Source organism: Chiloscyllium plagiosum, unplaced genomic scaffold (genome assembly GCF_037043375.1).
Source record: "Chiloscyllium plagiosum isolate Xiang-an unplaced genomic scaffold, Cpla_swu_hap1 HiC_scaffold_25, whole genome shotgun sequence".
NCBI classification, from domain to species: Eukaryota; Metazoa; Chordata; class Chondrichthyes; order Orectolobiformes; family Hemiscylliidae; genus Chiloscyllium; species Chiloscyllium plagiosum.
This window is the reverse complement of record NW_028270163.1, coordinates 39,671,208-39,694,061: the sequence shown is the minus strand read 5'-3', so window position 1 is coordinate 39,694,061 and position 22,854 is coordinate 39,671,208. Positions and strand designations below refer to the sequence as shown.

Sequence of the window (22,854 nt, the reverse complement as noted above, 5' to 3'; positions counted from 1 at the left end):
TTAAAGCAACTTGCTTTTATTATACAAGTACACTTCTCATGTAATACTCATAATTCAGCTCAAATTACTGTGCTAATTCCAAATATAACCCAAATTGGTAATACAAAAGATGTAATCTCTTTGTCTTACTGGTTCTTTTCTCTTCCAGTCTGTAGAACAAACTACAATTGTACTGTATTGAAATCCTAGTGACAACACTTCCATGAAGTGCACTTCTCCATTATGTCTCCTCCTTTTCTTTCTGTATGACATCTAGATTTTCTCCAATACCCATTTTCATTTCTTACTCAATCTGTTCCTTTTGAATCTTCGAAACTTGTGACTGTGAGCTGTTGAATTCTCTTGCATTTTATTCCTGTGGCTTTTTCCCTTTCTAATGGCTTGTACTTTTCATTTTTGCTTAGGTCTTTCTTTCTTGCAGCAGAATACTTGCAAAAGTATTGTGCAGGAAAGGTGCTTGTATTACAATAGCAAACAAAATTGCTGTCACAAAGAATACCAAAGTACAGGAAGGGTCCGTACAAATAACTTGATATGAACATTTAACGTAAACGTCAGCACTTTGATCAATTTATTCAAACAGACATCTAGACTAAAGCCACATTTATATTTTATACAATAATGGAAACATTGGGAGTTTGGACTATTAATTAATTATCCAAACTGCAATTAAGCAGTACTAAATATATTTGTGCTTATGTTGTTTTATTTTTCTTTACAGCACCACTTTCCACAATACTAAGTAACCACTTTGGTTGCCGCCCAGTAGTAATGCTGGGTGGACTGCTCGTTAGTATGGGAATGATGGCAGCATCGTTTGCACGATCAATTGTAGAAATGTACATTGCCATTGGAGTAGTCTCAGGTAACTGAAATGACTGTATGGATTTGACAGAAGGCTGCAGCAGAGTACTTGCAAAAGTATTGTGCAGGAAAGGTGCTTGTATTACAATAGCAAACAAAATTGCTGTCACAAAGAATACCAAAGTATTGAAAATTCTACCTAAATCGAAACTATAATACATATGGATTCAACTCTGGTTTCTTTAGTTTTACTTTCACATTTTAGGTTTACTTTATGTTTCCTACATAAATACATCTTTCATTGATCAAGAAGATTGGTTGCTAACTTACAACTGCCAATCCCAACCTGAAACCAGCTTGTAGGAGCCAAAAAACTGCTACTCTATCAAGCGAGCAGTTGCTAATCTTCATGCAATATGTTTCTCCTACCTATTATTTCGTCCCTGTCCCTGTCCCTTTCCCAAAATTCTTGATTTTGGCTATGCAGTGGGTGGGAGTGAGGATAGCACAAATAGTCCAGCCTATCCTTATATCTCATACCCTCTAATCCAGGCAGCATCCAGGTAAACCTCTTCTGCACCTTCTCCAAACCCTTCACAACCTTCCTGTAGTGTGATGATTGGAATTGAACACATACTGGAATTGAACTTTATAAAGCTGCAACATCACTTCCTGAGCCTTGTACTCAATGCCCCAAAGAGGTCCTTGCAAAAATGCATCTCACTTTCTTAGCCAAAAAACCTGATGGAATGTATATGAGGCTTAATTTAAATTTGAATTGAGAAACTAACTAGAACAAGGGAGTGAGGCATCCAAAGTAGACAGTATTAAATCTTTCTTTTAGTACCTGGAACACTATGAAAAGAATTAAAGTGAATTCTGGTAGAGAGTGACATACTTTCAGGTGATCTCAACAGAAGTATTATCATAATATTCTTCAGGGAAGTAAGAGGGTGTATAACATGAACCACATTGTAAAATTAACGGTGCCTATTTAATTCTCATAAACAATCTGAAATATTGTGACATATTTCTGTTGGTTAAAGACTGGGTCTTCAGATTGCTCTTTAAGTGTTAGCAGCCAGTAATAATTGTTTTAAAAACTTTAGAATGGAGAACAGCAAACTTTGTTTTAACCAGCACCCTATGAACAGCAATTTTGATAAACCAGTGAAAATTATGTACTTCAAATATGACATTCATGTATTATTATTGTAGCTTTAAAAATGTATTTACCTCAAATGTAAATATACTTGTTCAATCGAATGGCTGTATTATTATGGTAGTTTTTAAAATTTATTTACCTCAATGTAAATATACTTGTTCAATCAAATGGCTGTAATAATGTATAACACTGATGTGTATACCCTTGATCCTACCCCCATATCACCTTAACAGACCAAGACACACAAATAGAAAGCGGGATAGAATACCAGGACTTCAACAAAGGCTCACAGATGACATGACTTAGCATGGGGACAAAATGTCTGAGGACAAAATGTCTGAGAACAAACTTACCATTTCAGTGAGCAAACTTACAAACTGACACCCTCTGATTACATTTCTATTACTTAGTGTGTGTTTTTATATTGATAATGTGGACCTCTTGATTCTCTGGATATTTTGTCAATCCGCACACTCCTGGTCCTGTAGGTGCTGAATAATAAAAAGTTTGCTGCATATCTCAGACCTACTAAATATGTACTTTACAAAAGTAATTTAATTGCACATGTTAAATTCTGACATTGCTAGTTCATTCATTAGTTTATTTCTTTTCTAAAACAGGAGTAGGTTTCTGCCTCAGTTTCCTTCCGACAGTCACAATCCTCTCCCAGTACTTCGATAAATATCGTTCTCTTGTTATGGCTGTAGCATCCACAGGAGAATGTTTTGCTATCTTCACTTTTGCACCCGGTAAGTGTCTGAACTAACATTATAATTCTTAAATTGAGGCAAATTATTCACAGAATTGTTGGCTAATGAGCACAATGCAACTTTGCTGCAAAGATTTATTGTTCTTTATTTGATTTGGATGACTTGCAAAGATTAAGACGACTCATATGTAAATCAGAGCCAGATTCATTACTACTGGTCCTACCACCAATACTTACACATACTGACAAGTAACATATCAACCTACATTTCAAACCTTTTTGTATGGATTCACAATTGGATTAGATTTATATTCGCCTGGAACTGAATTATCTGCTGATACCTATTGCTCTCAGTGATGCTCAACAAGAGTTAATACCAAATGCTAAATAATAATAGTAACAAATTCCCCCACTTGAAATATCAGTAAAGGCTGAGTGAAAGCAAGTGATTTAGACTTGATCTTTTAAAACATACAATTTATGAATTTCCCCCTGGGTTCAAGAAGGGTGGGACAAAGATCAGGAATTTATAAATCTTTTAGGAAATATGAACAATGTGACAAATACAAACTATTTAAACATAGTGAATACATTTGGATTGGATGGGTTCACTGAAGAAGTAAGAAGTTATTTATTCAGACCTAAAAAATTAGAGTACTTGTTAAATGTCCCAAAATATGGGAACCTACGGGAATCATTAAACATTTCAGGACGAACATAAGAAATTAAAGTTTATTGAAACATTCATACTTTAACTTATTGGATGGAAGTCTAGTTAGACTTCACATAAAGCAATTCAGCAGGGATACATTGGCATTTGAAAGAATTACAGTGCAGATTTGCCAAATGATGAATGTACATAAAAGGAATAAATTTCAACATGATGTAGACTAAGCTTGCATTATCTTGTACAGAAGATAAGGAGATTATTTTTAATTTTAAAATTGAAGGATTTGATTGGGTAGATGGACAGTTCACAAACATGATGCAAAACCTTAAAATTAGAGCCAGGCTCTTTAAAGACTAATATCAGGATGCACTTCTTCACAAACTCATCTGCTGTTGAACTGTTCTTTGATGTTTGTTATCTCCAGCCATGATTTATAATAAAGTGCTTGTAGTCATCAGCACTTCAGCTGTAAACTTCAGCTTAGCCAAAACTTTGTTGTCAATTTCCCTACTCTCCAATTCCCATTCATACATTTCCTCTGTGTCACTTTCCCACCCAGTATTGCTTCAAAACCCGAATCTTTGAACTTGGAACCGTTCATGACTTTAGACCACCATAACTTTGAGACCTCCAACAGCCCTAAAGTGCTACACAAACTGTTCCAATGGTGCTTGTGCACTCAGGATATAATTCTCTGCAGAAATCCCTATATGTTCTCTTATAAAATGCTTCTTCAAAATTACCTCTGAATAAATCTTTGGTCACACATTCTAAAATATCCATAAGTGGCTTGGTATTAAGTGTTGTCTCCCAATATAGTAAAATATCATGGTGTAGGAATGTTAAAGGCTCTATTTAAATACATTTTTCTATCAGAAATCTGGAATGCTCTCCAAAAACCTTTTTAAGCCTAAGACAATTGAAAGTTCAAAACTAAGAAAGACAAACTCTTAATGTGAGGATACTTGGGGATATGAAAATAACATGCATAAGAAATGTTAAGGTAAAGATTAATCATGATATTACTGAATGGTTCTTCGCTTTGATCGAGAAGGTAGTTGAATAATGGAGTATTTTTTTCCCTCTCTTTAGCTTTTACATTACTGAAGAACCATCTTGGGTGGAAAAATTGTCTCCTCATCATAGGTGCACTGCAGCTAAATATTGTTGTATGTGGAGCACTACTTCGGCCAATTGTTATCAGGAAAATTGAGAAAAAAAAAATGAATGTGGCCATGGAGACCAAGTATATGCTGGAGAATGAAGAAACATGCATGTCTATAGAATCTGTGGACTCGGGAGTGGAATCTTTATCTACCTCATGTGATAACTTGGAACATAGTAAAAAGTGTACAACAAATGAAACTCTCAAAGAAAATCTTCAAATGCTTCCAGATAGGAAGCTAAAATCAGAGAATCAGCCAAAGTTGCTTGACTTTGTAATTCTAAAAAACAAAAGCTTCATATTTTACGCACTTTTTGGTCTATTTGCCAGTTTGGGATTCTTTGCACCTCACCTCTATGTGATTCCCCTTAGCATTAGCTTAGGTATTGATGACTGGGCAGCATATATGTTGTCTGCTATGGCAGTTACAGAGGTGTTTGGTAGGTTCTCAATTGGCTGTGTCCTAAATAAGCAGCCCATACGTAAGATTTACATTCAACTGATTTGTGTAAGCCTACTGAGTATTACGTTGCTGTGCTTTCCTTTTGCGAAATGCTTATGGAGCCTTGTTACATGCAGCATGCTGTATGGATTCATGTTTGGCACTGTGGCTAGTACTCACATCCCAATGTTGGCAGAAGATGATGTCGTGGGAGTTGAGAAGATGCCATCTGCTATTGGAATCTACATCTTTATTCAGAGCTTTTCAGGACTTGCTGGCCCACCTATTGGAGGTATTGTTTTTGTTTTCATCACTATTGAATCGTGCCCAAATTTCCATACCACCAGGATATAAACTGCATTGAAAGTGAAATGACACAGACTAGTCTAGTTCAAAAGTAACTATCTAGAATCTCAGGTATTTCTCTGTAACAGTATATCTTCAGGAAGAAGCTGTGCACTTCCCCTTAAATAATTGCTCCAAAACACCAGAATATTTAAATTTAGAATATATGCTATGCAAAAAAAAACAAATGCTGCCATAAAAATCTCAAAATAAGAACACTTTGAGTAAGTGACTAAGTTTACAGGTTATCATCAAATTAATGTTATACATCTTATTTTAAAAAGATTTGAAGTATCATTAGAGTTTTTTTTTTCCTGTTTCACCCACTTTTTGTGTGAGATCACCACAGCACTCGTTGATCTCCCTTTTTATCTCCTCCTGTTGAATACCTTTTCCTCTTCCAGTCCTGTTGTTTCTTGTCATCATACCTTACAACTGGCCTTAGGCATACCTCTTCTTCCTCTTGGCATCTCCATCAATAGCATCACCACACTTTTTTTTGCTTTCATCTTTATTCCCATACTGCATCCTGTAGACTATTGCTATTGGTTTCTTTGGTCTACTAATCTACACATCCTGTCTGCCACTATACTTGAGATACTCCAGTGTTTTTCATCCCCACCACATAACTCAATGTTACTTGTAAAAATTCTTGATAATGGCACTTCCTTGTTTCACTTCCTCAGTTGGATAATTAATGAAAATCATCTGAATAATGGAAATATAAAATTATCTGATATGGAATATGACAATAAACATTCTGCGAACTGTTTAGTGGAGCGCAGTCAATAATCTATCAGAACCAAATTCATACAAGCTTTATAAAACCTTTACTCCAATTACAAATATATGCAATTATTACAAATCAAAGCCTAAAAACTTTCCAGGCAATGCAATGAACTGCGTAAGAAATGTTCAGAAACAAAAACAGAAATTGCTAGAAAAGCTCAGCAGGTCTGACAGCATCTGTGGACAGCAATCAGAATTAATGTTTCGGGTTGACTGACCCTTCCTCAGAACTGAGAAATGTTCAGTTATGCTGTTGAATGGTAACTATCCTTCTGGTTCTTTAAAGAAAGCCTTTGAATGCCAATTAGGCAGTTTTTCTGGGACGAGGCTTTAATTTCCAACTTACGTCCAATAACCAACCATTAGAACCCAAAGGTTTCTTCTAACTGATGCTCTGAGGAGCTTATGAATTCTATGAAAGTCATTACTGATCGTATTAGCAAATTGAAAAGTTGTATCTAAGAACTTCATCTCCAGTGCACTCATTTTGCAGTAAGTCCATGAATGCTTAAGCTGATCACTGTTTCATTTATATACTAATTTTTCTGCTCCATTTTATGTAAATTGAATTTAATGTGACAACGTTTAGCTTACCAGTTTTTAAATCATCTCGATACTACTGAAAAAATACTAAGTGTAAAAGGTTAAGTTGACTTTTTTTTTTGCTTTCAGGTTGGCTTGTTGATGTTACAGGCCAGAATTATGGATCTGCGTTCTTTTTTTGTGGAATTGGCTTGAGTTTAGGTGCTTTTTTTCTAGCATTAGTTCGGCCATCTAAAAAAGGGTTCTGTCTGAGAAAACAACCTCTAGAGGTCGATCAGCAGCAGACAACACAGGAAACTCTCAGAAGTGCAGTAGATGTGCCTGAAGACTTCCTAGATACAGACCTGAAGAAACCAGAAAGCTTACAGGATGACCTTCAAAACATTGCCTGAATGAACAGTCACACACCACCGAGCGTACCTTGCCTTTCAAAGGTATCCTGATTTATCCTGCCAGTTTCCTCTACTTGGCCACATATTTAATCTCCAACTTTCCCTATTCTCAATTACCAAATTGCCTATTCACTTTGTCAAGGAATACTGCAAGAAGCAAATATTTCACATTTACTATTTAATGAAACATACAGCTACAGCTGAACTGAACTAAAGGTGCCCAGAAAATGAAAAAACTGAAAGCAGGAATACATTTATGTTTTCTTCTCAAGGTAAATTAATTATATGCCTTGATATTCTTGCTTTATATAGGATGATGATCAAAAACATTTGACATGCTGGCCTAATCGTCCAAGCCACTGATCAAATGTTGTGTTCCAAAAAAAATTTTCTTTTGAGTCTATCAACTATTTCTTTCTTTACTCAGACTACAAGATGGACCAAAATGAAATATTTTAAAATGGAGCATTTAATTTCACCTTTGGGGTGGGGGGATATGTCGGGAGAAGACGGAGGAAATGCACAACTCAGTCTACCGGGGTAATCGTAAATGAAAAAAAAATTAATTCTCCACAATTTACAGTTATCACCTATGGGATGCATGGTGATGAAAACTTGAAAGCCATTATGCAGCTAATATGCAGATGGGGTAAAGTTCAATTTTACCACCCTATAGTATGCAAAACACATACAAGTTTCTGAGTTTTAAAGAGATTTAAAATTTCTACACAGAAGTAAAATGCTAGTTGTAGACTTCTCATTCTTCAAATAGTTTCTTCTACACTCTAAACAACTCTTTTGGCTCCTAATTTTTTTAAAGCCAGTATTACATCAAAAACTTGAATATTGTAACCATATCTAGGACACTCTTTGATCACTCCTTATTCACTCCTGGATATGATACAAGAAGAGTCCTTGACATGTAAAAACTTATGGTTCACAAACTTTCTCTGACCAATCCAACTTTACTTTCGTTGATTATCAATTCCACGTGCTTCTCTTAGGACTTAAAATACATTTAAAACCTTAAATATTGAATTCTGCAAGCTCTTCACCTTCCTTCCATCCCCATCTAAAAAAAAGTTTTGTTATCCTTTGCTGCATTACATATAGGGCCTATGTTATTGTCAGTAAGTTACTGTTTACAGTGCTAATGATTGCACATTTTTGATATTTCAGAAAATGAGTACATGGTGAACAAAATTGTACCTACACTGGAAATACTTATGCAGAAAATAAGAGGCTCCCTCATATTCACTTAATCATCACGTATATAGTGTTAGGATTCAAAATGCAGTAGATTTGATATCTTTGTGGTATTAAGAACGAACTGCAACCTAAAAGCAAAATAATGCAAATTCTGACTTTTCTTGCCATTCATCATACATAGTACCCTGTGTCTGTGTGTGTAGATAAAAAAGCCAATGACTTAAATTTGAATTACTATAATCTTTTTTTAAAACAGTTTCTGATGTAGGTTATTCAGTCAAATTATAAATGAGTAGTTCACATCAGTGCTAAACAATCACTAAGTCATATTTTCCCTCATCTAAGATTAGTGGGAGTGCTTTAAATATTTGGCACAAGTTGGAAGAATTCTGGCTCACATCTGTGTGCTATAATATTGAGGTCGTGGCATTATAAGCAAATGTGGAAAAGGAATCAGGCAAAATTCTACAGATGTAATTTGAATATTGGTAAACCAAAAGATTAAGATCCTCTTGACAAATGTCCTTCTCTAAGATGACTAACCCTGTGCAGCTGCAAATATGTATACACGCTAATGATATTAAGCAAATCCCATTTACACAGTTGCAGGGGGATCTTGACTGTCCAGCCAGGACAGGGTGACATTACTTCCAGTAATAGGAAACTTTATGGGGACCACTAAAGTGAATTTTATGGGGACCACAAAAGATACAGATAATGTATAACATGTTCGATCAGGAAGCATCAATAACTACAGTGGACAACTGTCTTTTTCATCTTTAATACTAAATGCACAGTTAAACTCTTTGATGTGAACACTTTCCAAATAACTAAACTGCAAAATAAGTATCATGCAGAAAATGTGTTAGATTACAAAATGGGATTGAAAACAAAAACATAATCACTGATTTTTATTCTGGCATGAAGACCTCATTCTAGGGACTCCCTTTTTACCTGGTCATAATGTGATTTCTTTATTGGATTTGCCCCATGCACCCAGAGACTGGTCCACAAAAGTAATGGGGCTTTGATTTTGAACTTTCCCTAAGAACTGTTCTAGACATGAAACTCAAGGCCACTGGGGTAAAGTATGTTCCAGAATACATCAAAATGTTCCCTGTAAATGATGACACACTAGCAGAGACAAGAAATCGCTCAAAGGTTCTTGCGTCAATAACTATTAAAATTACATAATTTTTTTAAAGTTCTAGCTATATACTGGGTAAAATAATGGATTCAGAATATCTTTATCTTAGATTCAATTAAACAAATTTGAATGATTAAATCTTAATTCGTTTATTCCATCAATGACATCTGCACTGGTTGAAAAATTTATGACAAAGGCTTTTCTATTTTACTGGCAGAAAAGAAAAAAATTACATGTCAAAATCAAAGACCTGTTTAAATTCCCAAAAATTGGCAATCACTGCCAAATTAGTGATTGCAGAACTCTGTTTAAACATTGAAAGGTTCATCACTCGAGAAAGAAAAATCAGAATGTATGGCATAGTCTTAATTGTTCTGATACCTCTTGCACTCCAATTTTGATACTGCGTGTTTATAATCTGAATTGTATATTTACTGTACAAGATATTTCATATAGCGTATCAAAAGTATTCAGGTGATATAATGTTAAGCTTGAATGATTTGTGATGCAAGTTATTAGGATTAAACAAATACTGGTAACTAGCAATCTGAAGGATGTAACTAGGCTATCTAAAGGAACATCTGAACAAAACTGCAACTAACATTTTTAAAATCATGACAAATTGAGGCAATCTAGTTTAAGAAATACCAGCAAATTAGGTTCAAACAAAATGTTGCCAAAACTTTGGTCACTGTAACTTATGCTCTCTAACATTCAATTTGTTCAGCCTCAATAACTTAAAAGTAGTTTAAATGTTTTAAGATTGCTGCATATCTGTAATTTTCATTAAAAGTTATTTTTAAAAAACTTATGATTTATTATTTTTCAAATTTCAAGAGTTCGATGGTTTAATGAACTTGTTAAAGAACAAATGCACATTGAATGGAGAAAAACATCCCAACGCATTTCATTCAAGAGAAGTGAGCAATGAGTATATGTGGACAAGTTAGGAGATATAACAGCAAAGGGTAAAATGGATTCATTCTGAGGTGGTGCTGAAGGCAAGGAAACAAGAATTTAAATAGAACACTTTAAAAGCTTACATTTATAAACAAAGTAGTGCCTTTAGCAACATGAATATCCCAAAACATTTTCTAGCTAATTAGCTAATCAAGTACTTTCTGAAAGATTGCCCCTGTTGTGATGTAGTAAGCACAGCAGTCAATTTGCATACAGCTATCTCCCACAAATAACAATGCAATATTGTTGCTCAGAAGGGAAGGGGAGAGAGGAGCAGATCATTAGTCCATAGTTAGGGGGACAGATAGGAGGTTCTCTGGGAACGAGAGAGACTCATGGTTGGTGTGTAGCCTCCCAGGTGCCAGTGTTCATGATGTTTCTGATCATGTTTGCAGGCTGAGGTTAGAAACAGAAAAGGAGGTCACCCTGTTGGGAATTTTCTATAGCCTCCGAATAGTTCCAGAGATGTAGAGGATAGCATAGCAAAGATGATCTTCGATAGGAACGAGTGTGACAGGGTAGTTGTTATGGAGGTCTTTAACTTTCCAAATATTGACTGGGAATACTGTAGTTTAAATACTTTAAGTAGGTCAGTTTTAGTCCATTGTGTGCAGGAGGGTTTTTTTTTGATACAGTACGTAGACAGCGCAACAAGGGGCAAGGCCACATTAGATTTTCTACTGGGTAGTGAACCCGGCCAGGTATTAGATTTGGAGGTAGGTGAGCACTTTGGTGATAGTGACCACAATTCGGTTACATTTACTTTCGTGATGGAAAGGAATAGGAATATAACACAGGGCAAGAGTTATAGCTGAGGGAAAGGCAATTATGTGATTAGGCAGGATTTAGGATGCATAAGATTGAGGAAGGAAACTGCAGGGATTGGGCACAATTGAAATGTGGTGCTTATTCAAAGAACAGCTACTGCGGATCCTTGATAAGTATGTACCTATCAGGCAGGGAGAAAGTTGTCAAGCGAAGGAGCCATGGTTTACTAAGGAAGTTGAATCTCTTGTCAAGAGGAAGAAGGCGGCTTATGTTAGGATGAGATGTGATGGCTCAGTTAGGGTGCTTGAGTGTTATAAGTTAGCCGGAAGACCTAAAGAAAGCTAAGAAGAGCCAGGAGGGGACATGAGAAGTCATCAGTGGATAGAATCAAGGAAAACCCTCAGGCTTTCTAAAGGTATATCAGCAATAAAAGAATGACTAGAGTAAGATTAGGGCCAATTAAGGAAAGTAGTGGGAGGATGTGGAGTCAGACGTGATTGGGGAAGCACTAAATGAATACCTTGAGTCAGTATTCACACTAGAAAATGACAATGTTGTCAAGGAGAATACTGAGATACAGGCTACTAGACTGGATGTTATTGAGATTCACAAGGAGGTGGTGTTGCCAATTCTGGAAAGCGTAGAAACAGCTAAGTTCCCTGGGCCAGATGAGATTTATCCTCGGACTTTCTGGGAAGCCAGGGAGGAGATTGCCAAGCCTTTGACAATGACAACACAAAGATCAAAGTCTACAGGAATACTGCCAGAAGAGTGGAGGATAGCAAATGCTGTTCCCTTGTTCAAGGAGAGTAGAGACAATCCTGGTAATTACAGATCAGTGAGCCTTACTTTGGTTGTGGTAAAGTGTTAGAAAGGGTTATAAGAGATAAGATCTATAATCATTTAGAAAGGAATTAGTTGATTAGGGATAGTTAATACAGTTTTGTGAAGGGTATGTCATGCCTCACAAACCTTGAGCTCTTTGAGAAGGTGACCAAACAGGTGGATGAGGGTAAAGCGTTGATGTGGTGTATATTTGATTTCAGTAAGGCGTTTGATAAGGTTCCCCATTGTAGGCTATTGCACAAAATACGGAGGCATGGGATTGAGGGTGATTTAGCAGTTTGGATCAGAAATCGGCTAGTTGAAAGAAGACAGAGGGTGGTAGTTGGTGAGAAATATTCATCCTGGAGTTCAGTTACTAGTGGGGTACTGCAAAGATCTGTTTTGTGACCACTGCTGTTTGTCATTTTTATTAATGATGAGGGCATAGAAGGATGGGTTAGTAAATCTGCGGATGACACTAAGATTAGTAGATGTGTGGATAGTGATGAAGGATGTTGTGGGCTGAGAGGTGGCAAATGGAGTTTAATTCGGAAAAGTGTGAGGTGATTCACTTTGGAAGGAGTAACAGGAATGCAGAGTACTGGGTAATGGTAAGATTCTTGGTAGTGTAGATGGCTTGAGGGATCTTGGTGTCCAGGTATGTAGACCCTTGCAAGTTGCCACCCTGGTTGATAGGATTGTTAAGAAGGCATACGGTGTGTTAGCTTTTATTGTTAGAGGGATTGAGTTTTGGAACTATGAGGTCACACTGCAGGTGTACAAAACTCTGGTGTGGCCACACTTGGAATACTGTGTACAGTTCTGGTCACCGCATTACAGGAAGGATGTGGAAGCTTTGGAAAGGGTGTTGCCTGGTATGGAGGGAAGGTCTTATGAGGAAAGGCTGAGGACTTGAGGCTGTTTTCATTAGAGAGAAGAAGGTTGAGAAATTATTTAATTGAGACATATAAGATAATCAGAGGATTAGGTAGGGTGGACAGTGAGAGCCTTTTACCTCGGATGTTGATAGCTAGCATGGGAGACATAGCTTTAAATTGAGGGGTGATAGATATAGCACAGATGTCAGAGGTAGTTTCCTTACTCAGAGAGTAGTAGGGATGTGGAACACACTGCCTGCAACAGGCAGCTTTAAGGGCATGTAACTGGCCATTGGTTAGCAAATGGACGAGAATGGAATAGTGTAGGTTAGATGGGCTTTGATTGGTTTCACAGGTTGGTGCAACATTGAGGACTGAACAGCCTGTACTGCACTGTATGTTCTATAATCACCAGGTAATGTTTTTGATGTTGGAGGATACATTTCAACTAGGACTCCAATGTTTATGCTCTTCTTCAAAGGAGTGCCACCTGAAAAGGGCAGATAGGGCTCAGTTTGACTTCTCATTGACAAGGTGGCACCTCTGATAGTACAGCACTCAGTATTGCACTTTGTGTGAATTTACAACCTTCTGACTCATGGGCAAAAGTGAAACTAACCGCGGCACAGCTCAGGGTGGAACACTGGACAACTGATCTGAGACAGCGTTCAGATTAGAATTAACCTGTTTAGATAGATACTGTACAGGCTTGTCTGAAAGGAGAAAGATGAATGAGAGTTGGACTCCTGGGGGTTTGGGGGAACAGGAAATATCAGAATGCAGGGTGGGGAGAGTGCAATGGGAGGCAAATGGCAGTAGTCTTGCTGGAGTAAGGAGGGTGATGAGGGTTGATCTGTTTGGCAGAGAGTGATTATGGAGGGGAGAGTTGACGCCCTGCTGGGGCATGGAGATGAAGAGTCAGAAGAAGCAGGAGCACAGCCTAGGACAAATGAAAGTGAGATCAGACAAAAGAAAGTGAGAACTGGTACTTTCACAGCCTTCCCACTCAGTTCCTTTTTGTTTTTAATGATGAAACCTCCCAGCCCTTTGTAAGTTAGTGAGTGAGTGGGTGAATGAAAGTGAGTCTGACTCACACCCACTCATCTTCCGTCTCCTCTCAACCCAAAGTCCTATCCAAAAAACAGGAAGGGAAAACACAGACTGAAACACAACCTGTTTCCAACCCTCACTTTCTCTGGATTTCACAAAGACCACCTCAGAATATGGCCCATTAGAAGAGAACCAAGGCTAGTGTTGGTTAAACCCAACTCCTTATCTCTGCCCTATTATCAACCCTTTCACTGGTGATCAGGACTTGGGACCTGTTTTTTTTGTTCCGTTCATTCCATTTGTGAACAAATATATTTTATTAATTAGCTCTGATGCTTGGCATTTTGTAATGACCATTTTATTTAAATATTCAATTAAATTTATCATTTTATTGCTTTAGAAATGTTTCTGTGTGTGCAATTTGCACATTCTTCCCGTGTCTGCATGGGTTTCCTCTGCGTGCTGTGGTTTCCTGCCACAGTCCCAACATGTGCAGGTTAAGTGGATTGGCCATACTAAATTGTAGTGTCCAGGGATGTGTAGGCTAGGCGAATTAGCCATGGGAAATGCTGGATTACAGGGATAGGGTAGGAAGGTGGGTTGAATGGCCTGCTTCCACACTGTATGGATTCTATGAGGAGTACAAATTTAAAGTCTTTTGAATAAAAGGGACAGTGACATAATCACAGAATTGTTATGGTGCAGGAGGCAGCCATTTGGCTTCAGCGGCCGTCACGTAAACTTCAATAAATAGTCAATCTTCTGCCTTTTCCCCAAAACCCTGCACATTGTTTCAATTAGGTTATCATCTAATGCCCTCGAGAATGCCTCAATTACCCTTCCAGATATTGCATTCCAGATCCTAACTACTTGGTCTGTGAAAATCTTGTTTCTCACCTTGCCTTCTGATCCTTTTTTGTTTTATGAGTGGAAACAATGAATCTGTATCTACTCTGTTCAGATCCCTCATGCTCTTGAAAACTCAGTCTTCTCTTCTCCAAGAAAAACAGTCCCAACTTCTCCAAACCATTTCATTGGAGGCAGTTCAGTAAAGATTCACTGGGATGATCCCTGATGGCGGTTTGTCTTATGACCAAAGATGAATCCTACTCACTGGAGTTTAGAAGCATGAGAGGTGACCTCGTTGAAACATTCAGGATTCTTAAGGGGCTTGACAGGGTAAATGCTGAGAGGATGTCCCCCATGATAGGAGTGTCTAGGACCAGAGGGCATAGCCACAGAATAAAGGGGTGCAAATTTAAGACTGAGATGAGGAGGTTGAGAGTCCTCGCCATAGAGAGCAATGGCAAGGGGAAGACTCCTTGATTATATTTAAGAATGATGTAGATAGATTCTTGATTAGTAGGAGAATCAAGGGTTAGAGGTAAAGGGCAGGAAAGTGGCCACAAAGAATGTCCTATCAACCATGATCCTGTTGAATGATGGGGCAGGTTTGAGAGGCCAAAAGGCCCACTCCTGTTCCTATTTCTTAATCTAGCTAATCATCTAGTTATTAGATACTGTCCAAAATCTAGACAATTTTAAAAGGCCTATCCCCTTTATTCAAGCTACAAGAACACATCCCCCTTCCTATCCATGTCATTTGTACCAATGTGGACCACAAGCTCTGACTATTCACATTCACCCAATTAAAATGTGCTATCCTTGATCCCAGGATGAAAAAGGCAATAAAAAGTTTTGGTGTCACCTCAATAGATGCAGAAATGCCTGCCAGTTTCCCTAACAAAAGGATCAACACTGCTCTTCCACTGTTCTTCCTTCCAGCCTGTACAGCTGAGGCACCCATAGTAGCACAATCTTAAGTGGCTCAATTTGAGCTCGTCAAAGGATCCATTGGCCTCAGTAACAACAGAATAAAAAACCTCACCAGTGAGCCTGGGGACTCCTGCATGGCATATCTGTTTCTCATGAACAGCTTTATAAGTCCTTAACTCATGGTGTGACCTCTGTGAAAGTACTATCTATGTAGTTCTCTGACTTACAAATGCACCTCAGTGACTCTAACTGCTGCTCAAGCTTGTACAGCTGGTAATACTTCCTGCACTTGGACACTTCTCATGACCCAGATGGGCCTAAGGTCAGCATTGATACAAAGTTAGTTGATTAACAGGAAGAATTAGTGGTGAATGGGTCTTTATGTGAACTGAATAAGGTGCATTTGAGGATCTCCAGCAACATCCCCTTTAAGCTGTGCAATTGTACAGATGTGCCGATGATTGATACACACGATTGGCATGGTGTGCATTCACTTTCGATTTCTCCAGCCACAGGCTGTACAGTGCACCGAGGTCTGAGCAGCGGCTGGAGAAATTAGAGGAAACATAGATCTCAGGATTTCAGTACAAAAGACTTTCTTGGTATATAAATGACGTAGTCTTGGGCGCAGAAGACACGATTCAAAATTTGCAGATTTCACAAAAGCAGTATTGTAACACCGAAAAGGACAGTGATAAACTTCAGGAGGATCATTTGCTACACTGAGTGGACACATCACAGATGAAATTTAATGCCAAATGTCTTAAGTAATACATCTTGATAGAGTGAATATGCAGGGGCAAAAGAAAGAATATAATTCTAATGGATCTGCAAGACAGAGACTTGTACATTGTACATGTGCAAATTGTTAAAGATTATAATGGAAGTTTAGAAAGCAATTAGAAAGGCATATGACATTCTGGAATTTATAAGCAGATGCATAAGATACAAAAGCAAAGAAATTACAATGAGGCTTTGTAAAGGACTGGTTTCATTTTGATTTGGATATTGAGTCTAATAACAGCACCACACTTTAAGCAAGATAAGCTACAATTAAGCATTTAGAAAGGATGCAGAAGTGGGCGGCACGGTAGCACAGTGGTTAGCACTGCTGCCTCACAGCGCCAGAGACCTCCAGGTGCTCCGGTTTCCTCCCACAGTTCAAAGATGTGCAGGTCAGGTGAATTGGCCATGCTAAATTCGCAGTAGTGTTAGGTAAGGTGTAATACGTAGGGGTATGGGTGGGTTGCGCTTCGGCGGGTCGGTGTGGACTTGTTGGGCCAAAGGGCCTGTTTCCACACTGTAATGTAATGTAATCTAATCTAATCTAAAACTTTCAGAAGAATGATTCCAGTAATGTGTCACTTCACTTCCATGCAAATATTGCAAGCTGGAGCTGTTCTTACAGAAGATTAAGAAGTGACTTAATAGAGGTGGTCAGAAAGCCTTATTAATAACTGGCTGGATCCAGAATGTACTACTGGAGTGTGCACAGTGAAGACAAATTCAATTGAGGCTTTCAAAAGGGAATTGGGTAAGCATCTGAAGAGAATGGCTATAAGGAAAGTCCACACTTGCAGAGTGGACTGAATGGCTTCCTTCTACGCTGAGACTACTTTATGATTTTATGGCAGTTGTTGTGAAGGAGACGGACAAAGAAAAGAAGGCAGTTAATGATGCCAGCAAATACTACGTACTTGTAAAGCAACTTTAATATAGTTAAATGCCCAAGAACCCCCAGGGTTAGATCTCACATTTGTCCATCAGAGTAAAAAGGCTGATGATGAGTCGGCTGCCTGACTTACTCTTACTGGCTTAAACTGAAATAAAAATCAGGAGAGATGCAAAACATGCTGCTGACTCATTTTCTCTTTTTTTGCACTATCACAAGTATGTCAAGATTTATCCAGAGATGCAAGGAGAATAGTTACTGAGCTAATGAGGAAAATATTAAGCAACACAGTTAAAACTGAGTCAAAGGTAACGGTTAAATGGAAGTACGCCACAGAAAGATTTGGATAGGTTTAAATGTATAATTTAGACTGGGATCCAGGGGACTAATAATTCAGCTGTCAATGGTGAAGGAAATGGAAGTATTAAACAAGATAATAAAAATAAAAGTTTCATGTAGGTTCAATCTCGTTCTATTATTCCCTGGTGAAAGGAAATTCAGTGAAGCCGCTCTCTATTGCCTTCTTCTCAGTCAGCCTGTCTCACATTCACTCGTGCCCGTTATTTCTACGCCTACCCTGTATCCTCATTCACTCAGTAATGCCCTTACTTCTTAATTAGATGTCTCATGCATTTATTCCTTCTTCCATGATCCTCCCCTCCATCTGGATTTTTAGATCTGGCCTGCAAGTGAGTGAAAGGAGGACCCTGAGACAGTCAGCACCAGTTAATGAGCTTTCCTGTCCTGATTGTACACCTCAGAGTGGAGCAACCAGATTCTGAGACAAATCAAAATGAAACACAACAGGAAAATGCTAACTGCTTGATTGGTAAATATGTTGCTTGTTTATTATCAAAACTCCTAGTTTATTTGCAACTGTGATAATTTATCATTTACTGTAAGGTTTACTAACAGTATAAAAGACATGCATTTATTGTGTGTTAAAACTGGGATGTGTGTTTATTATAAATTAAGAATCAAATAATACAGTCAATTATTTAGTTTTTTTAAACACTTAATTAACCTATTAAGTTGACTGATTGGTGAGTATTACTCCTTAAGGACTGATACTAAATGCCTGGAAGTTTGAAAATTTATTTTAAAAATTAACTATAAAAACAAGAAACATAGGAAGTAGGAACAGGAGATAGTCCATTTGGCCTTTTAAGCATGCTCACCATTCTGTAAGAGCCTGGCTAATCTGGTTGAGGTCTTAACTCCACTTTCCTGGCTGCACCCCATAACTTATGACTATTAAAATCTAACTATCTCAGCGTTGAACAAGTTAAAAATCAGTCTGCACAACCTTCTGTGAAAGAGAATTCTACACTCTAATTACCCTTTTAGAGAAAAAAATAACTTCCTCATAATTGTCCAAAAGGGAGGCATCTGATTCTTAAAGTACATCTTCCAGTTTTAGTTTGGTTGACCAAAAGAGACATCTGTCTATAGTCGCCCGAAGACCTTGTAAATTTCAACAAGATCAGGTCTCATTCTCCTGAACGCCAGTGGACATAGGACTAACCGATATAACCTTCCTTCCTAAGATAAAGTCCTTCATCCCAGAGATGAGTCAAGTGACCTTTCTCTGAATTGCTTATAAAGCAATGTCTCCTCCCACCCCCAGCCCAAGTAAGAGCAACAAAATCATACAGTACTCCATTGCCTCATCATTGGCATCATCAACATTATTTAGAAGTAGCCAGTTTTAGTAGCTGTAACAAAGTTACAGCTTAATAACTAACAGAATAATAAATAAAAAGACACTGATGCTCGAACCTAGAGAACATACAAATTGGTTATGTGGATTGTGAAGGGAATGCTACAGCAGCTCGAGCTCTGGGATTTTGGAAGATGAGCAGCAGCTGGCATCACTGTTATACAGGGTAAAAACAAGGACTGCAGATGCTGAGTCTAGATTAGAGTGGTGCTGGAAAAGCACAGCAGGTCAGGCAGCATCCGAGGAGCAGGAAAATCAAGTTTCGAAAAGCTCTTCATCAGAGCTGACCCTGCTATACATTTGAGAGGCCAAGAGCTTTGTGGATAGCACATTTATAGCTGCAGTACAGCTTTTTACAATTAAGAGCATGCAGGGAAAAGGAGAATGTGTGACTACCAGCAGTCAAAAAGAAATAGGCTATTAAAATAAAAAAAGAAATAGGTAGGTAGTGCAGGAGTTTCCTGAATGCATCTTACTCTCCGATTAGTATTTAGTTCTGAATACTGCTGAGTGAGATGATTAATCTGGGGAGTGTAGCCAGTGCCTGGGTTCATGGCATCACAGATGCCCAATTGTATAGAGGTTCAAAAGAAGGCTGGAAGTGACACAGTGGTAGATGATTCAACAGTCAAAGGAACAGTCAAGTGTTTCTGTGGCTACAGATGTGAAACTAGGTGCTGCATTGCCTCCTTTGGTGCAAGGTTAAAGGATGTCATCAATCCGCTGCACACTGGGTTTTGTCCATTCACAAGAAAATAACAACTCATTATAATCAAACTGTTTTTAACCAATAACAAGAAAATTACATGCATTTCTGAGTTATAATTCCATAACTTAAACTGTATCTATTTTAAATTTCTAAACGCACAAACTGGCAGAGAAAGAGAAGGCAAGACATATATATTATGAGTGGGGAAGGAAAAATCTTCTGAGTAGCACGGTTAAGGCTCCAGCCCACATTATAGATGTTGATCGGTTGTTTTCTTTTGGCTTTCTTTCAACTTCTTCTGATTCACTAATGTTGCCAGGTCACAGATACAGCAATTCTCAGTCTTGTATTAATTGGCTAAAGATTAGTTTCTTCAGTGCCTCTGAGGTGGTTTTCCCCTTTTCCCTTTCAATAGGGGATATGCATAGAGAACAACTTACAGAGAAAGATGAGCAAGGGTAGCCAGCTACAAGAGCTCGACAGGGAGAGCAAGCGAGAGACAGACAGAGAGATAGCGAGACCAACTGAGAGAGAGAAAAAGACAGAGAGAGAGAGAGAGAGAAAGACACAAGAGGGATGCTTTCTCTCCACAGGTTTCTTGTATTGTCCACACACAGGGATGTAGCCACTTTCCTAGTAACCAAGTGATTGTTACTACACTGAGCTCACAACAACTGGTCTCAATTGAAAGCCAATCAAATGCCTGGTGCTGGGCAGGATTGCCATGAACACACAGATGGGACAATTTTCCCATACTGCTTGAATTAGGCAACATTGTAGATACAACTCATGTTGTGTTCCAATCATTTATTTTAAAAACTGTAAGCATCATCTTAGAGTTTCCTCAGTTTAAAGCACCATCTTATCCAATTTTCAGTCCACAGTCCAAAAAATATTAAAACTGGTCTTTGTACCTGTTTGATACATTTGAATACTAACTTGACTAATAATATTTAAAAGTCCCTGTGGCAGCTTGAAATGAGCCAGGCACTTACAACATTCAGGGCTACAACAACGTTGGCAATGACAGGGAGTACCACCCTAGCATTGTGGAGCAAGCAAAGATGATTTTCCATCAAAATATTGAAGTGTATTGCCATCTAAATTAGTTTCACTCAGGCAGCATTCTTGTCATGGAATGCATCTTGTAATATAACAGGTCACTGTCATTGTATGGAAGCACTCAGTGTTATACGATGCATGAAAAGTAATTGAAATTTTTTGCTTGTGATAATACTTAATTTAAACTGTTGCTGAATGTAATTTTACAAGTCTTTGGTAAGAAAGTATATTTTTGAAAATAGTCTAGATGTAGTTCCACAAGCACTAGAATTATGACCCTTACTTGCAACATTTATTTATCTCCCAAAATAAAGAGAAATAATCACATTACATTACTAAAATAATAATTGCAAACAGCAGAAAATTTTGCAACCAAAGTTCATGACAAATCTTTGAAAAGAATTATCTCGCGAAGATTAACAGTGAAAATCCCAAAACATATTTCACACTCACTTACATGCTCATAAAACACAAAAAGATCTGGAACGCCTAAGTTTCGGCCATGGTCAAGCAGGCTTGAAACAAGAGTTTGGTCAGAGATTCAGACATTCAGAGATAAGTCACTTCACCTTTTTCTCTCCCAATGGGATTCTGTTGGGTTAGTTTCCCACAATGACACCAAGTGCCTTAGGGAGAAAAGAAAATCAATCTTCTAGTAGAGTCCTCAAGCTAACAGTAGGATCCTTATTTGCAGGTGTAAAATACCTAAAGCTTGCTTGCAGGGAGGGTAACATACTTTTTCTTTGGACTTACTATATGGAATTCCTTGCCACTATTTTGGAAAGTTAGGAGGCCGTGTAGTACTTAGAAGAAATTGCATAGTCGACTTTCTAGGTAATCGGTCCAGCTTTAAATCCTGTTGTGAATCTGCTTGTTTATATGTAAGGAAGGATAAACTAAATGCAGCTAATTACAAGTAAACCAAAGCAATCCAGAAAGCTAAAATACTTGCTCTTTCCTACTGTCATACATACTGCAAAAACCCAGAAAACAAGGTTCTAAATATCAATATAATCTCAACTTTAAATTGATGCCATGTGCCACAACATTCAACAGTTTTGATGAGCAAAAACATAATACTACTTTAGTAACTCAGTCTGAAAGATCAATGTATTAAGTGCTATGCCTAATCATTGGTTTTCTCAACCACTCAGCATTAGCTAAACCTGCTGGGTTTTTTTCCAGCTCCACACTTTATCAACTCTGACTTTCCACATCTGCAGTCCTCACTGTTTCCAACCTAATGATATGCTTCACTCATTTTCCTAAGTAGGAATTTTACATAATCCACAGCATATTTTCAACAACTATGTCAAAAATGTCTTTGCTTTTTTATCAAAACGTACACCAAATTTTCTGAGACTTCCTGTAACAAAGCACGATGCAAATTTATAAGATCATGCACAATGTATACAATATTCTTTATTCAGTATCTAGTCACATCATTAATGATTTAGTAGAGCTTGGACTTCATGAATAATGAAAACTTCTTTTAAAGAGCTCAAAAGTATCCCACACCTCACCAGTGCCATCAGTAACTTGCATTTATTAAAGTTCACTCCTCCAAAACTTGCAGACACCGTAGCAACCATTCTTTCCAGTCTTTGAATGCATCCATGGGTTTATGAGATACCAGCACAGTTCCAACCAAAAACTCAGGATCAGAATCGTCCTCAATCCATCTCAGCATGGCCTGAAAGATAAAAAAGCAGAGATTAAGACATGCATTTTTGAATAGTTTGATCAAAATTAGTCACTAAACATCAGACAGGGAACAATGGTGGTACACTGGTAAAATCACAGGATCAGTATTGCGGAGGCCCAAACTAATGATTTTAGGATATTGGTTCAAAATTGCACCGTGACAACTGGCGAAATTTAAATTCAATTAATCAATCTGGAAATTAATCTGAGACAATTATTGATTTCCATAAAAACTCAACTGGTTCACTCATGTCCATTAGGAAAGGAAACGTGATATCCCTACCTGGTCTGACTTGCATATTATTTCATATTCATAGCCATGAATCTTAACTCTGAGCTGGCCTTGCAAG

At 37.9% G+C, this 22,854-nt stretch overlaps 2 protein-coding genes across 11 annotated transcripts in view; one reads left to right on the top strand and one right to left on the bottom strand.

Annotated features, from left to right (window-relative positions):
* LOC122562185 (monocarboxylate transporter 7-like) overlaps positions 1-9,534 on the top strand; it is a 32,297-nt gene extending 22,763 nt beyond the window's left edge. For all 9 annotated transcript variants that reach the window (XM_043714823.2, XM_088000631.1, XM_043714828.2 and 6 more), the window contains 4 exons: positions 722-865; positions 2,590-2,718; positions 4,441-5,247; positions 6,762-9,534. In XM_043714823.2, the coding sequence (XP_043570758.1) occupies positions 722-865; positions 2,590-2,718; positions 4,441-5,247; positions 6,762-7,024 (1,343 nt within the window). In that variant the 3' untranslated portion in view covers positions 7,025-9,534. The remainder of the gene's footprint in view (positions 1-721; positions 866-2,589; positions 2,719-4,440; positions 5,248-6,761) is intronic.
* A 2,148-nt stretch (positions 9,535-11,682) lies between these two features.
* amz2 (archaelysin family metallopeptidase 2) overlaps positions 11,683-22,854 on the bottom strand; it is a 42,959-nt gene continuing 31,787 nt past the window's right edge. The window contains exon 7 of one of the 2 annotated variants that reach the window (XM_088000632.1): positions 11,683-22,493. In XM_088000632.1, coding sequence (XP_087856758.1) covers positions 22,356-22,493 — 138 coding nt within the window. In that variant the 3' untranslated portion in view covers positions 11,683-22,355. The remainder of the gene's footprint in view (positions 22,494-22,854) is intronic. The other variant, XM_043714840.2, reaches the window with a different exon arrangement.